General features: G+C 41.1%; 1 protein-coding gene across 1 annotated transcript in view; it reads left to right on the top strand.

The window, feature by feature from the left end:
- Positions 1 to 15,981, top strand: part of LOC111150900 (formin 2) — a 357,894-nt gene that overhangs the window by 149,984 nt on the left and 191,929 nt on the right. The window contains 1 exon segment of the mRNA XM_022508586.1: positions 6,627 to 6,714. Within this exon segment, the coding sequence (XP_022364294.1) occupies positions 6,627 to 6,714 (88 nt within the window).

The raw sequence follows: 15,981 nt of genomic DNA on the forward strand, positions 1-15,981 counted from the left end.
ATTAGTTAATGTTAATTTGAAACGTATTTTAGGTATGCAGCCTAATTATATTAACTATATTAGGGTTGTAAAAGTTTGACTGGGGCCACATGCACAGTTTTGTTCTCTTCCTGTGGCCTAAAACTGCACCTAGTTAAAGCAGACATACATCAGTCATGTTGGATGCCTGGAAGAGAATTAAGGGAGGAGTCATTTGCATCTACTGGAAAACTACTCTGAACTAATAAAGACCCGGATTTCTTAGGAAATTACATGAAAGGGTGGTGAGATTATTAATTCCTTTGTAGATTTAAACTGAGTAATGAAAAGTTGACAGATATTTTATTTTTGAGAAACCATTTAAAGTGCTTCCCTAAGTATTTAAACTTTGTACAGCTATTACTATCCGTGTGAGTATACTTTTTGCTGGGTTTATTCCCAAGAGTGTCAAGTGTATTCTGGATATCCACTACAGCTTTTTGAAGTCGATGGTGCTGTTAATTTTTTAAATAAGGAAACTGAGGCTTTAGGATGTTGGAATAATTTTTCCAGAAAGCTCTCGCCAGACCTAGGAGTCAGAATCTGCATTTTTAAAAAAGATCCCAGATGATTCATGTGTATATTAAAAGTTTGAGAAGTAATGATTTATCTTCCAGAGTCCATGTTCATAATCCCTACACAGTCCTGCTTCCTTGGGTTAATCTAAGACTAAAAGCTTTATTAAGAATATTAGGTGAATCTAATATGTGAATTAGATAAATTCAGAATAATCCTTTTTTTCTGGTTGTATGTTCTAATTTTTATAGATTTTAAATTTGTTAATTCTGCATTTTCCATTTTTCAACGATGGTTTCTGAGATCAGTTTCTAAGAGTCAACTCTCTCCTCTCCATTGCCCCTGTTGTGCCTGGATTCTAAGAATGTTCTAGTTTGATAGCTTCAGGTTCTTGTTATACAGGGTGTTTTTTAGAAGAAGCATCAATAATGATTACGCTTTGTAACATAAAGGCTGAGTTACTCTAGGGAACTACAGAGTCGGTCCTTTTAGACAGATGTTTGTTTTTGGATTCCATAGTAAGTGACATTGTATGGCATTTGTCTTTCTATGTCTGATTCATTTCACTTAGCATAATAACCTATAGGTCCAACCAGGTTGTTACAAATGTCAAGATTTCATTCTTTTTTTATGGCTGAGTCATATTCCAGTGTATGTATATGCCATATCTTCTTTATCCATTCATCAGCCAATGGACACGAGACTTGCTTCCATATCCTGACAGTTGTAAATAATGCTGCAGTAAGCATTGGGTGCATATGTCTTTTCATTTCATTGGGTAAATATCCAGTAGTGGAATTACTAGATCATATGGTACTTCTATTTTTAATTTTTTAAGGAACCTCATTACTGTTTTCCGCAGTGGCTGCACCAATTTACATTCCCGCCAACAGTCAGAAGTGTTCCTTTCTCTTTGTATTCTCACCAGTACTTGTTACTTCTTGTCTTTTTCATACTAGCTGTTCTGACTGGTGTTAGGGGTACCCCATTGTGGCTTTGGTTTGCGTTTCCCTGATGATGAGTGATGTTGAACATCTTTTCATGTGTCTCCTGACCATCTGTGTGTCTTCTTTGGAGAAAGGTTACTCAGGTTCTCCGCCCATTTATTACTTGGTAATTATTATTATCGGTATTGAGTTATATAAGTTCTTTTTTTATTATTGGATATATCACTTGCCAACATCTTCTCCCATTCAGTAGGTTACCTTTTCATTTTGTTGATGGCTTCCTTCATATGCTAAAGCTCTTTATTTTGGTATAGTTCTAATCTAGTTTTGCTTTTGTTTCCTTTACCTGAGGAGACATATCTACAAAAATGTTGCTAAAGCCCATGCCAAAGAGATTACTGCCTATGTTGCTTTTCTGGGAGTTTTATGGTTCCAGGTCTCACATGTAGGTCTTTAATCCACTTTGAGTTTGTTTTTGTGTATGGTGTAAGAAACTTGTCTAGTTTCATTCTTCTGCATGTAGCTGTCCAGTTTTCACAGCATCATTTATGGAAGAGACTATCTTTACCCCATTGTGTATATATATATATATTTTTTTTTAATTTTATTTTTTATAAACATATATTTTTATCCCCAGGGGTACAGGTCTGTGAATTGCCCGGTTTACACACTTCATAGCACTCACTATAGCACATACCCTCCCCAATGTCCATAACCCCACCCCCCATCTCCCAACCCCACTCCCCCCATCAACCCTCAGTTTGTTTTGTGAGATTAAGAGTCACTTATGGTTTGTCTCCCTCCCAATCCCATCTTGTTTCATTTATTCTTCTCCTACCCCCATAACCCCCCATGTTGCATCTCAACTTCCTCATATCAGGGAGATCATATGATAGTTGTCTTTCTCCGATTGACTTATTTCACTAATCATGATACCCTCTAGTTCCATCCACATCGTCACAAATGGCAAGATTTCATTTCTTTTGATGGCTGCATAGTATTCCATTGTGTATATATACCACATCTTCTTTATCCATTCATCTGTTGATGGACATCTAGGTTCTTTCCATAGTTTGGCTATTGTAGACATTGCTGCTATAAACATTCGGGTGCACGTGCCCCTTCAGATCACTACGTTCGTATCTTTAGGGTAAATACCCAGCAGTGCATCGCCAAAGGCAAGGGAAGCAAGGGTAAAAATGAACTATTGGGATTTTATCAAGATCAAAAGCTTTTGCACAGCAAAGGAAACAGTTCACAAAACCAAAAGACAACTGACAGAATGGGAGAAGATATTTGCAAATGACATATCAGATAAAGGGCTAGTGTCCAAAATCTATAAAGAACTTAGCAAACTCAATACCCAAAGAACAAATAATCCAATCAAGAAATGGGCAGAGGACATGAACAGACATTTCTGCAAAGAAGACATCCAGATGGCCAACAGACACATGAAAAAGTGCTCCACATCACTCGGCATCAGGGAAATACAAATCAAAACCACAATGAGATACCACCTCACGCCAGTCAGAATGGCTAAAATTAACAAGTCAGGAAATGACAGATGCTGGCGAGGATGCGGAGAAAGGGGAACCCTCCTACACTGTTGGTGGGAATGCAAGCTGGTGCAACCACTCTGGAAAACAGCATGGAGGTTCCTCAAAATGTTGAAAATAGAACTACCCCATTGTATATTTTTAATCTCTTATGTTGTAGGTTAATTGATCATATAATTGTGGGTTTATTTCTGGGTTTTCTAGTCTGTTACATTGATCTATGTGTCTGTTTTTGTGCCATACTGTTTTGATTATTATAGCTTTGTGGTATGTCTTGAAATCTGGGATTGTGATACCTCTACTTTTGTTGTTCTTTTCCAAGATTGCTTTAGCTACTCATGGTCTTTTGTGGTTCCATACTAATTTTAGGACTATTTGTTCTAGTGTTGTGAAAAATTCTATTGGTATGTTGATAGGGATTGCATTGAATCTGTAGATTTCCTTGGGTAGTACAGACATTTTAATAATATTAATTCTTCCAGTCTATACTGTGAGAACAATAACAAATTAATGAAAGAAATTGAAGATGACAAAAGAAATGGAAAGATAGTCCATGGTCATGGGCTGGAAATCTGTACAACCTTTTAAAACATTAATATGTAGGGTCGCCTGGGTGCCTCAGTGGGTTAAGCCTCTACCATTGGCTCAGCTCATTATCCCAGGGTCCCGGGATCGAGCCCCACACTGGGTTCTCTGCTCGGCTGGGAAACTTCTTCTCCCCTCTCTCTGCCTGCCTCTCTGCCTACTTGTGATCTCTCTCTCTCTGTCAAATAAATAAAATCTTTAAAAAAAAAATAAAACACTAACATGTAAATATGAGCCACTCAGGTTTAACGAGCAAGGAAAGACGTGCAAATATCAGTCTTAGAGATGGTACTTGGGTATCAGTTTGGAGAATGGACGGAAGCAATGAGAGTCATCAATGATTCTAGAGTCACTTAAAAGGTTTTTTGAAGTGCAGATTGAGGAAAAATCTGATGCCCACACTTTCTGGTTAGTAGGTTTGTGACAGCGTCCAAGATTTTGCATTTTTCGTAAGTGCCCAGGTGATGATCATGCCCGCTGGTCCAGGGAGCACACTTTGAGAGCTACTGCACTAGATTTGGGAGGCTAGTTGGAAATTTTTCCCATTGATCTCTATAAGATAAAGCATAGAAATAAACTCTGACAACAGAGTTGAAGAGGAAGGATGGGTTCCAAAAATTTGAAGGAGTTCTAATTGACAGGATTTGTTAGCAGACCACAGTATTCAGATGAAGTAGATTAAGAGTCTAGGCTGATTTCTGACGTTAGTCAGTGGGTGGAAAATGGTGGCGCCATTATTTCAGCACATGGAAAAAGAAGAGAAGATGGATAGGTTTTGGGGTGGACCTGATGACGAGTTTGGTTTTAGACATGTCCAATAGAGATTTATGTGCAGATATCTGTTAGGAAAGTAGGATACTGTAGAGTTGAAGATACACTTACAAGAATGAATTTATAAGTGCTGGCATGTATGTCTATAGAGGAGAAATTATAGGTCATAAAGTGAACAGAATAAAGTGCTGAGAACAGAACTCTGAAATATGCCTGTGTTTAAGGGAAAATCAGAATAATTCACCTTGAAAAGGCCTGAGAAGGGCTGCCAGAAGCTGCAGAGTCAGGAGCGTCTGAGAGGGTGTGATCAGCCTGTTGTACGGCAGAACAGTCCATTGACATATGGGTGCAGATCCATTCACTTTTGTCAGAGCATCACGGATGGGACCCAGATGGTATCTACCTGGAGTTACAAAGTGTTTCTTTCTTTCTTTCTTTCTTTTTCTTTTTTTTTAAAGATTTTATTTATTTATTTGACAGAGAGTGAGATCACAAGTAGGCAGAGAGGCAGGCGGCAGGGGGCGGGGGAGGCAGGCTCCCTGCTGAGCAGAGAGCAGAATGTGGGGCTTGATCCCAGGACCCTGGAATCATGACCTGAGCGGAAGGTAGAGGCTTAACCCACTGAGCCACCCAGGATCCCCTAGAAAGTGTTTCTGAGGTCAGAATACACGCCTTTTGTTTTTCTGTTAATAAGTTTCTGTGCACTTCTGAAGAAGAGAACTATATTGATAGAAATCCTTGGGGGATGAATGGATTCATATTTAAGTTCTAATATTTTAGCTGAACTTTCATAAAACGTTTAAAGAGCAAGTTAATCAAAGTGTGTGTGTGTGTGTGTGTGTGTGTGTGTGTGTGTGTGTGTACATATACCTTCTTTTGAGGAAGCACAGTCCCTTGTGAGGTGTCAGTCCTTTCTGCGAGAAGCTTGTAGAAATGCGTGTGGGGGAGGTTGTGGTTGGCCCTTCTGAAGCGTTTGTCTTATTCTCCGCCCTCATCCCGGCTGGGGAACCAAGAATGCTAGTACTGCTATTAAGAATATTGTTTTACTCGGACTTAGTGTGACAGCTGGGCATGATTATTTTATTAGTTTACTGATTGGCCCAACCTAAACCAAAAAGAAAGACAAGGTCAACAAACGTGATAGATGTTCGGGCAGCTGTCACTTCTGATAATCTGATTGGAACCTTTTATTCCCCCTTTTCCTCCGGTGTTTTTTTGAAACAGACTTATAACAAAACCATGACAGTACATAGAACTTGCTGCCCTTCAGGACCTCCGATAATGGTTTCATAAGCAGGATTTATCGGTGCTGTGTCAGCATCTGGAAAACATAGTTTAAGTGTGTATGTCCAACAGCAGGATGCCTACCTCTGTTTTAGGAAGACTTCTTGTGGGGTGTGTGGATTGACTGACTCGTTAGAACTCTCTGGAAAGCCAGATTTGAGATGAAGCAGACGTAACCCTTTGAGTTTGCTGCTTGTTTTCCTCTATTAATTAGTTGGAAAGCTCCCCACAAAATGCTGGCCAAATGCAGAATGAGAGGGAGAATGAATGTTGGCAGAATGAGAGGGACTGCCAGGTAAATAGCTTTCTGAAGGACCAGAATCAAAGCGCGTTTCCACTTTGTGCTCAGACAGGTCTGATGTAACAGATGCCCTGGGTGTAGGCTTTACCTTCACCTGCTGACCAGAGTTTTAAGGCCCGACATCATGAAAGGGACTCTGAGAAACAAACTGAGGGTTTTGAAGGGGAGGATCATGGGGGGTTGGATGAGCCTGGTGGTGGGTATTAAGGAGGGCACGGATTGCATGGAGCACTGGGTGGGGTGCATAAACAATGATTTTGGAACGCTGAAAAGAAATAAAATAAGATGGAAAAAAAAATAAAGGCCTTCTGTGCTCAAAAAAAAAGGGGGGGGGACACTTTTAAAATCTCAAGCTACGAATTATCAAATGTGTAATTGTTATTTCATAGAGACCAAACTACTTTCCTGAACTATTAGAAATTTTACTCACTGACAGTCTCTCAAAAGACTGGTAAAGAGCTTGCCATTGAGGCTAATGGGTGAAGACAGTTGATTTTGAAGATGGAAGACATAAAACACAAAAGTTCTTTTCAGATCAGTTTTTGAATACTAGACTTTAAGCTGTACGTTGTTCATTTAGGGTTAAAAAGGACATGTTATTGAGCATATCACAAATTAACATTTTCCTCTTTTCCTTTCTTTGGTCAGGTGGTCAAGTTATTAAGCAACAAAAGATCACAAGCAGTTGGAATATTAATGTCTAGCCTTCATTTAGATATGAAAGATATACAACATGGTAAGTAGAAAAATAAAAATTGAGCTTTTGAATACCTAAATATGGGCTGAAGGATGTGCGGTTTGGTGTTAAAGTTATTTTAGAGTTTTTGAGATTAGTATGTTTCTGTAAATGCTACCTGTGATGATCGGTTTTGGAGGGGTTACCAGTAACTTGACTTTTATGTTGTTTCTATGTTTTGCTAAAAGCCTAATTCCCATGGGACATATTTAGTCTACATTAATAAATAGTTCTCTTTTAATTCATCTGAAATACTGGTCCCACTGTGCTCTGTAGCTAATTAGACTGTATCTGAGGTATTTAGTTCAAAGAGTGACTCAAAAATAGGAGTGATAGTGGGGTATGTCTCAGCCATTGAAAATACCTGAAGAGAGTGTACTGGAGAGATAAGTACAGAAAACTGGAATCGTAGGTGTTTGATGAGCTAACATGAATTTTCTAACAGATTGGTTTCAATCAGGGTAGGAGTGACACGGATGCTTGTTTTGATTGTTACTATTTTAAGAATGTTTTTAGGATTAGAGACATTGAATAGTAGACTGGATTGCCATGCATAGTAATTAGATGAAAACTCAAGCGTTCAAAAGGCTGAATGATTGTTTGTCGCTGATGTCGATAAAGCATTGGACAAGTGAGGGGGCATGTTCTCTTAGTCTTCCTGTTCCGAGATATGATGAGATACAGAAAGAATCACAAAATCACATTTATTATGTATAACTTCTTAGGGTGGAAAACCGTCCCTCTTCTTTCAGTTATTTGGATATTTGAATTTGGATAACATTAATTCATTTATTTAGTAACTGAATAATAATGGAATAACTATTAATTGGTTATCTAATAACTGAATAAAAGTTGAATAACTATTATTCAAATAGTTGATTTGAATAACTCTTCAGTTATTAACTATATGTAAACCCCTGGGCTTTTCTATGCCTAGAGGGATTGAGTTATTTTTTCTAATATCCATCAAAGATAGTTTCAAATGATGCTTGCCCACGTATATTACTGTTGTCCAGACCCAGGGAAGCAGTAATATCAAGACCTTTTGTTATTACTTTTATGTTGTTGTTTTAATTTCTATCTTTAACCAGGCTTAAAACATACTCCCTATGTTTAGAGTTGGGCTGATTTTAATGTTTTCTAAGTGGTTTTAGTGTCAGCGTTTTAAGGACTTGAAATTTGCCCTGTAATTGACAGGCATTCCTGTGCTGTATCTTCCTATCACATTTATGCTGAGAGATATTGCCCAAAGGTGCATAGAGGAGATCTACTCGGAACCCCCCCATAAGCTGTTCAGAGCCTTAGAGTAGATTTAAAGCAGATTGAATTATCCAGTGGAATGCCAGTTTACCTATTAAAGAAATATGGTTTCAAGTAGAACACAGACTTTATAAATCATGAAAACATTTAACTGGCTTTCTAGCTCACCCCTGTATGAATGTGGATTCTATTTGTTAGCCTTAAAATATTGTGAGGAATAATTCATAAATAGCACAGGCCTGGTACGCTCTGTCAGTTGATGAGTAACTCTTAATCATAATTTAAGTTTTTATTAAACTGTTTTGATGGGGAGGAGACTTCCTCAAACTGAAGCATTGGGGGGAGCAGTCATAGAACAGGACGCCAAGGCTGGCGCCCAGAAGTACTTGGCGTTTCTAAAGCTGGCAGATGGATCCCGGTGAAGTCATAGAATGAAATCTGAAAATAATGATATGGTCCTTTCCTTCAGTCAAATATTCAGGCCGGGCTGAGTTAATAATGAGAACCTTATGAGCAAAGGAGTCCACCTAACATCTGTGTCTGTGGTAAAGCCAGTGAGAGTTCATTGAAAATTTGCTAGCTTAACATGCAATGCTAACAATAACACGGCGTGAACGTCAGTAGTTGAAGGGTCACACAGAATTATGCATAAACTTTATCCTATTAGGATGTGAAGTGATTGCTTGAGTCACTTTGAAACCCTGTACACGGTTTTCTAAAAAAAACAGCCGCCTTTGGGTTTAAGACTGAAGGAGCAAGTGGGATGCCTTGCAGTGAATAAGTCCTGTCTGTCTCCGTGTGTTGTCTGGAACCGTGATGTACATGTGTGAATCACTTGTGGCCTCTAGAATAAACTTGACTTCTATCAGGATAGGCCTCCACGGAGAAATCCACAGAAGCATAAACATCATGGATTTTGGTTGGAGAAGCAGCCACAGACTTTATCCAGACCTCCGGTATCATCTTCTAGAGGAGCAAACGGAGACCTTTTGGTGGTTAGGTTTCTCTTCCAAGGTCGCAGAGCCCATTTGCGGAGCAGTCTAAACTGGGGCCCAGTCTTCTTCACCCTCTGGGCCTGTTCTTTTTCATCACGGGAGCTACTTTTTCAAGATGGCACTTGGTCTACAACTAGCCTTGGTATCTTGAAAACAAAGTATGTGCAACATTGTAGAACAGCAGGAAGTTTTTTTCCCTCTTTTTCTCTTTTCCCTCACCACAACTCCAGAAAAGGCTAGGGTTGGGCTTACTTTGTAATGTTTCTATTTTTAAAGTTCTGCGTTAGAGTAATTAGCGTGGAAGGTTTGGACTAGAGGTGCCAGAAGTCTAATTGTGGTCTTGCCGCCATATCCGCGGAACACCACACCCAGCTCAGACTCAAAGGTTTTTTTCTACAATAGCACATGTGGAGTGTCACACACAGTCACAGGGTGGAGAGGGAAGAAAGGATGGGTTTCTTGACTGAGTTTACTCATGTGGTAATACAGGCGAGGCAGGCCCAGATACTTACCCGTGTGTGCCCACGCACACAAGGTTACAGGGAAGACCTGAGCGGCTCTAACGCAGTTGTAAATGTGTCTGGCAACTTCTAAACTATCCTGTAAAGTATCCCAGTTTTCCAACGGGAAGGGTAAAACTGTGGTGTGTCCCCTCTGGAAAAAAACAAAACAAAAACACTCCAGTGGTTTAGAAGAATTTAAAGTCAAGGATGAAGGTGCTTTGCAGAAATGATTTATTTACCTAGTGTGCTAGAGCTTAGGGTCCTTATGGCTTTAGGCTCTCCTGAAATCAGGCTCGCGGGATCCCCTGCGGCCTTGCTGACTTCTCCTCCCCAGCCTGAGTTGGTTCCCCTGGGCGCACAGCCCTTCGAGTTCTCCTTTACTGTCATGGAAGTCTAGAACCTCTACTTTGTTTGGGTGGGCCTTGAGCTTTAACCTTCGGCCTTCGGCTCTTCAGGCTATCAACAGAAAGTTCGGATTCGTTGGGATAGGCCTTACAGTTTCTGAACTGGCTCGTTTTCCTGCATTCTCTCTTCTTTAGCCTGCTGTTTCCTCTCTTGGCTGCTCCCTGATGCTTGTTCAGATATTTGATGAATATATTTTATCCCACATTTTAAATCACTCTCAGTGGGAGGCTCGATTCACACCCCCTAGCCTGCTATTTTCATGATGGGAGTTACCCTACAGCTTTGAAGCTGAGTTTTGTGAAAAGAGATGGAGGTGTGCATACAGCACTCTATCCGTATTTTGGGAGTCGGTGTGATAGTCACAGCTCCAGGACCATTTTCATAGGAAATAGTAGCTGCGGGGCACTTTGAAATTTCATAAGGCTCAGTTTTATCCCCAAGGTCTCACTAGTAGGTAGAATATTCATGTAACTTATCATACAAACTGTGATACCTTTGAGAGTGGAAGGGGGCGCTGTGACTAACATTGCCGGGGCAGCAAGGGCAAAGTGGAGAGTTTGCGCGTACACGGTGTGCAGAGTAACTCTACTATCACGTCAGATGGAAACAAGTTTCTGATGTAATTCTCCTCCATATATCGATATCGATATCTATATCTATATCTATATATAGATATCTATCAACTATTTATTGGCCAGGAAATTAAACAGGTTGAAAAGCCTGCTTGGTAAACCTGAGGGTACCTAGCTCTCTGTCCTTTTGCTACTCTCATCAATATCTTGTCTGAAAGGTTTGTTCCAGTTTGTTACAGACGCATCACAGAGGTAGGAAATTGTGTAAGCCTGATGATTCCCAGACCTGTACCCCTGAAACAAATAATACATTATAGGTTAACTAAATTCAATTGGGTGACATATAGTACATCGTTAGTTTCAGGGGTAGAGGTCAGTGATTCATCAGTCGCATAGAACACCCAGTGCCCATCAGATCACATGTCCTACTTAATGCCCATCACCCAGTTACCCCATCCCCCCACCCACCACCCCTCCAGCAACACTCAGTTGGTTTCCCAGAGTCCAGAATCTCTCATGGTTTTGCTCCCTCTCTGATGACCTCCCATTCAGTTTTCCCTTCTTTTCCCTGCCTGTGATCAGGAATTCAGCAATGTGGCAGGATGTAAGAGCAAGGTACAGAAATCAGTTGCATTTCTATACACCAATAATGAGACAGAAGAAAGAGAAATTAAGGAATCAATCCCATTTATAATTGCACCCCAAACCATAAGATACCTAGGAATAAACCTAACCAAAGAGGTAAAGGATCTGTACTCAGAAAACTACAGAACACTCATGAAAGCAATTGAGGAAGTACGGCCTTTCCTACATAGTGCTGGCCCACCATCCCTGAGGTATGGGTATTGGACAGCCGACTGCCCCTTAAGAAGCTTTAACTGGCTCATATACATTATTACATTCCCTCGGTATACATGTTCTCAAAATAGAGTAAAGATACTGTAGTGGGGTGCCCGGGTGGTTCAGTGTTTTAAAGCCTCTGCCTTTGGCTCAGATCGTGATTCCAGAGTCCTGGGATTGAGCCCCACGTGGGGCTCTCTGCTCTGCGGGGAGCCTGCTTCCTCCTCTCTTTCTCTGCCTGCTTGTGATCTCTGTCTGTCCAATAAGTAAATAAAATCTTAAAAAAAAAGAAAGATACTGTTGCAAGAGATACCTTAGATGTATTTAATGATTTCATCCGTAGAAGTAAGTTTCTAACCTTCCAGGACGGTTCTTCCCAAAGTATTGAAGGTCCTCATTCCTGTCTTTTGTTTTCTTTCCTTTCCTTTCCTTTTTTTTTTTTTTTTTTTTAAGATTTTATTTATTTATTTGTCAGAGAGCGAGCGAGCACAAACAGGGGAGGTGGCAGGCAATGGGAGAAGCAGGCTCCCTCTGAGCAGGGACCCAATGCAGGACTGATCCCAGGACTCTGGGATCATGACCCCAGCTGAAGGTAGACACTTAACCAACTGAGTCACCCATGCATCCCGGCCCTCATTCCTTTCTTCCTTTTTTAAAAGATATTTATTTATTTGATAGAGAGATAGTGAGAGAAGGAACACAAACAAGGGGAGTGGCAGAGGGAGAAGCAGGCCTCCGGCTGAGCAGGAAGCCCAAAATGGGGCCCAATCCCAGGACCCTGGGATCATGACCTGAGCCAAAGGCAGATACTTAATGACTGAGCCATCCAGGTGCCCCGTCCTTTCTTCCTTTTAATGTCTGTCCTATTTAAAGCCAACTAGTACTGTGAACCCATGGGCAACAAGTACTAAATTAGGTCCTTGTTAAAATTTCTATCCTTTTAATCATAATTTGTGAAAATCATGTGTCTTGACATCAAATAAGATAATTATGTAAACTAACTGATGAAAAAAATCATGGTTATTTTTATTTGTTGGTCTCTAAGCCTAATGATTGGTTTTTCAAATGCTTTTTTAAAAATGCAGCTAAGAATACCTTACAACGACAACGACCTGCTTTTAGGTTTAAATCAGACCTTCCAGGAGCATCTGGGTGGCACAGTCTGTTAAGCATCCCCCTCTTGGTTTCTGCTCAGGGTCTCTCAGGGTCGGGAGATCAAGTCCTGTGTTGCAGAGTCAGCCTGAGACCCTTTTCCCTGTCCCTCTGCCCTTCCTGTGCATGCTCTCTCTCTCTCTTTCAAATAAATAAAACTTTAAACAAAAAATCAGAAATTCCAGTGAAGTCTGACTTGTCCTAATAACTGTGTAGGAAGAAATCACGTAGGTTGGCAGGTATTTAGAAACAGTTGCTTTTGACAAACAGGACACACAGGCTTGAATATTGGTTTGAATTTTTACCTCCTCCCCCCCCCCAACTCCCTTCCTTCTGTTATTTGCCAGTACAGGCATATCACAGATATATTGTGGGTTTGGTTCCAGCTACCACAGTAAGGCGAATATCAGAATAAGCTGAGTTAAATAAACGTTTTGGTTTCCAGTGCAAATAAAATTTACACTATACTATAGTATTAAGTGCACAGTAGCATTGTGTTTAAAAAAATTGTGAATACACTGATACGGTTTCTGAATATAGGTGAGGTTCAGTGGGATTGAGATCCTGAGCTGAGGCCCAAGAAAGAATTCTAGAGATGTCTTTGGTGCAAAATGGTGGTTTATTAAAACACGGGGACAGGACCCGTGGGTAGAAAGAGCAGCTGCACTGGCGTCTTGAGGAGTGGCTTATTATATATACTCCAGAGTTGGGGGAAGTAAGGAAAAGGGAGGTTTCAGAATAACTTTCATATGCTAGAGAGGCTGGCCATCAATGCCAGAGGTCTCGCCATTTTCAAGTTCAAGTTGTTTTTCCCTCTTGCAAGGTATTAACGTCTAGTCGGGGAGCTTCCTGGAAGAATGTCACACATGTCCGACCTAGGAGTGGGGGTGAGGGAAGGTTGCAGGGGGTCAACTGCTTTGTGTTCAGCCAGTCTTCTGCTCCCTCATCGTATACCTTAATTAGGAAATACATTACAGCTAAAAAATACTAACCATCATCTGAGTTTTCAGTGGGTCGTAATCACTGAGCACAGATCACTGTAATAAGTATAATAATAACGAAAAAGTTTGAGGTATTGCGAGAATCTCTAAGATGTGACATAGTGACACAAAGTGAGCAAATGCTGTTGGAAAAGTAGTGCCCACAGACTTGCCTGAAGCAAGTTGCCACAAACCTTTAATTTGTAAAAAACAACAACCCCCACCCCCAGAAAACCCCCAAACAACCAAAACAACCAAAAAAACGCAGTATCTGCCAAGTCAATAAAGCAAAGGGTGATAGAATGCTGTCAGCCTGGAGCTGTGTCAAGTGGTCCAGAAGAAGGGAGCTGATTTTCGTTACACAGCGCAGGGAGTGGAGGCTCACAGATTCAACCTGCCTGGGGCTGCACCTTAATAGAACTAGAATGGGTATCCAGTTCCTCTGGCTCCAATGCACAGCCCTCTACAGTGCACTAGCTCGTTTCGGAATGAGGACCCGTGTTTTCCTAATAAAATGAGAATATGCAACATATGCAAAAAGAGAAATCGGCAGAAAGGCACAGTACTTCTGGCCTCCAGTTGTTTTGGCTTTTTGCATTACTAAAGCACTGGAAAATATGTTCAGCAAATTTCATTTATTCTTTTGTCATTGCATGCAAATTCCCCAGTTTGCTCATTGACTCTGTTCGTTAGAGAGGGAAGCGGACCTTTTTTCCAGCTATGAATTAAAGGAGGAAAACGATTTTAAAAAGAATTATTAATTAATGGAGTTGCTGGTTCTTGATTGAACCAAACAAAGATAAACAAATTTGTCGGCGAAAATGTGTGTTGGGCTCAGCTTATCATGAACAAAAGCAGGTTGTGATTACTTGTAAAAAGTTTGTGACACATAGGGCATGGGACTTTCTGTGCCTTTTTTCTAGGTGACTGATGTTCAGAGAGTTTATAGGAATGTACACCCTAGTTAAGTCCTTGGGGAAGCTTGCTTTCATCTTGTACTCATGCTCAATGCATATTTTTTCCTTTTCTTTTTTTTAAAAAGATTTTATTTATTTGACAGACACAGCAACAGAGGGAACACAAGCAGGGGGAGTGGGAGAGGGAGAAGCAGGCTTCCCACCAAGCAGGAAGCCCAGTGTGGCGCTCGATCCCAGGACTCTGGGATCATGACCCGAGCTGAAGGCAGACGCTTAACGACTGAGCCACCCAGGCGCCCCTCTAATCATATTTCTTTATCCCTTTTGTCTATACTTCCTGGCTTTTCCCTTTATTTTTTAAGTGCAGTCTAGCGTTGTTAAGAGACCCTGATTCCAGAGCCATGCTGTTCAGATTTTATTTGGGGCAGAACCTTCATCTCCCCTCAAACCCCAGATTTGTCTGTTGAAAGCCCTAATCCCCAGCGGGATTGTGTTTACCCCGGGGAGCCTTTGGGGAATTATGAGGTTTGCAGGAGCTCATGAGGGTGGCTCCCATGATAAGATAAGTAACATCCTTCAAGAAGAGGAATGGAGGCACAGGCTGTGTACACCAGGAAAAGGGTCCTTACAAGTTTCAGCGTCCAGAACTGTGAGAGCTAAATTCCTGTTCAAACCACCCACCCCGAGAGATTTGTTAGCGACACCAGCTGAGTGAGAGAGACGGGAATCCCAGTTCTGCTGCGGGTTTGCTGAGTAAGAACCTGGGCCGTGTTCTTCATATCTCATTAGTAGAAAGGGTTAAATGAGTTATTTCCTGTGAAATGAGTTAAATGAGTTATTTCCTATAAACGCGTGTACGCAAACACACACACAGAGTAAATAGTCAATATTCAATCTGTCCTCGCCTTTCTGCATTTCTTAGGAAACACGTGTTCATAGGCTTTGGAGGTTCCTGAACTGAGCTAGACGAGAGGGGCCACGTAATCGAGGCAGATAAGGTTGTTGCGGATCTTGGGTTTTCTGTCAGTCTTCCTGAAATAATGAGTTATTACGGGGCTGTGCCCATCTCTGTTTTCTGGATGGAGATAAATCCGGGGATTATTTATATAAGCAGCCCTTAGAAGGTGAGCATGAGCCCATCTTTGGGCTGTCCTGTTTCAGCAAGGAGAGAATTTGTTTTAGAAATTTGAAAGGTGGGGGAGCAGGTCTCCCCTAACTGTGTGGTTTCTTAACCATCGTGTCTGGGCACTGGGAGCTCACCATATTCCACAGGCACCGCTGTTGGGTCTGTGTGGCTCGTGGGGGTAGCGGTGGGGGCGTGGGGGAGTTTGGCTTTGTTAGTTACAGCGAGTCTTGTAAGGACCAAGAGTAGAAGTGGAGATAGGGACAGATGCTTCCGTTTCCTGCTTTGACATATTATTAAACTGACAGTTAAACTACTTTCTAGCTCTGAGTACGAAGTATTAAACACACTTCTTTAAAAATCTGGAAATACCCTTTTGAACTGTGGGAACTTACGGTAACTCTTGCTGCGTATTTTCATAGCCTACACAGAGCAGTTCTCTCGTGCTGGGCTGCCACTGGACAGTGTTTTTCTTATGGAATTTTCTACCAAACAAGTTGTAGATTACAAACTTCTGGTC

This window comes from Enhydra lutris, unplaced genomic scaffold (genome assembly GCF_002288905.1).
Source record: "Enhydra lutris kenyoni isolate GAN:26980312 unplaced genomic scaffold, ASM228890v2 scaffoldscaffold24, whole genome shotgun sequence".
Lineage (NCBI taxonomy): Eukaryota > Metazoa > Chordata > Mammalia > Carnivora > Mustelidae > Enhydra > Enhydra lutris.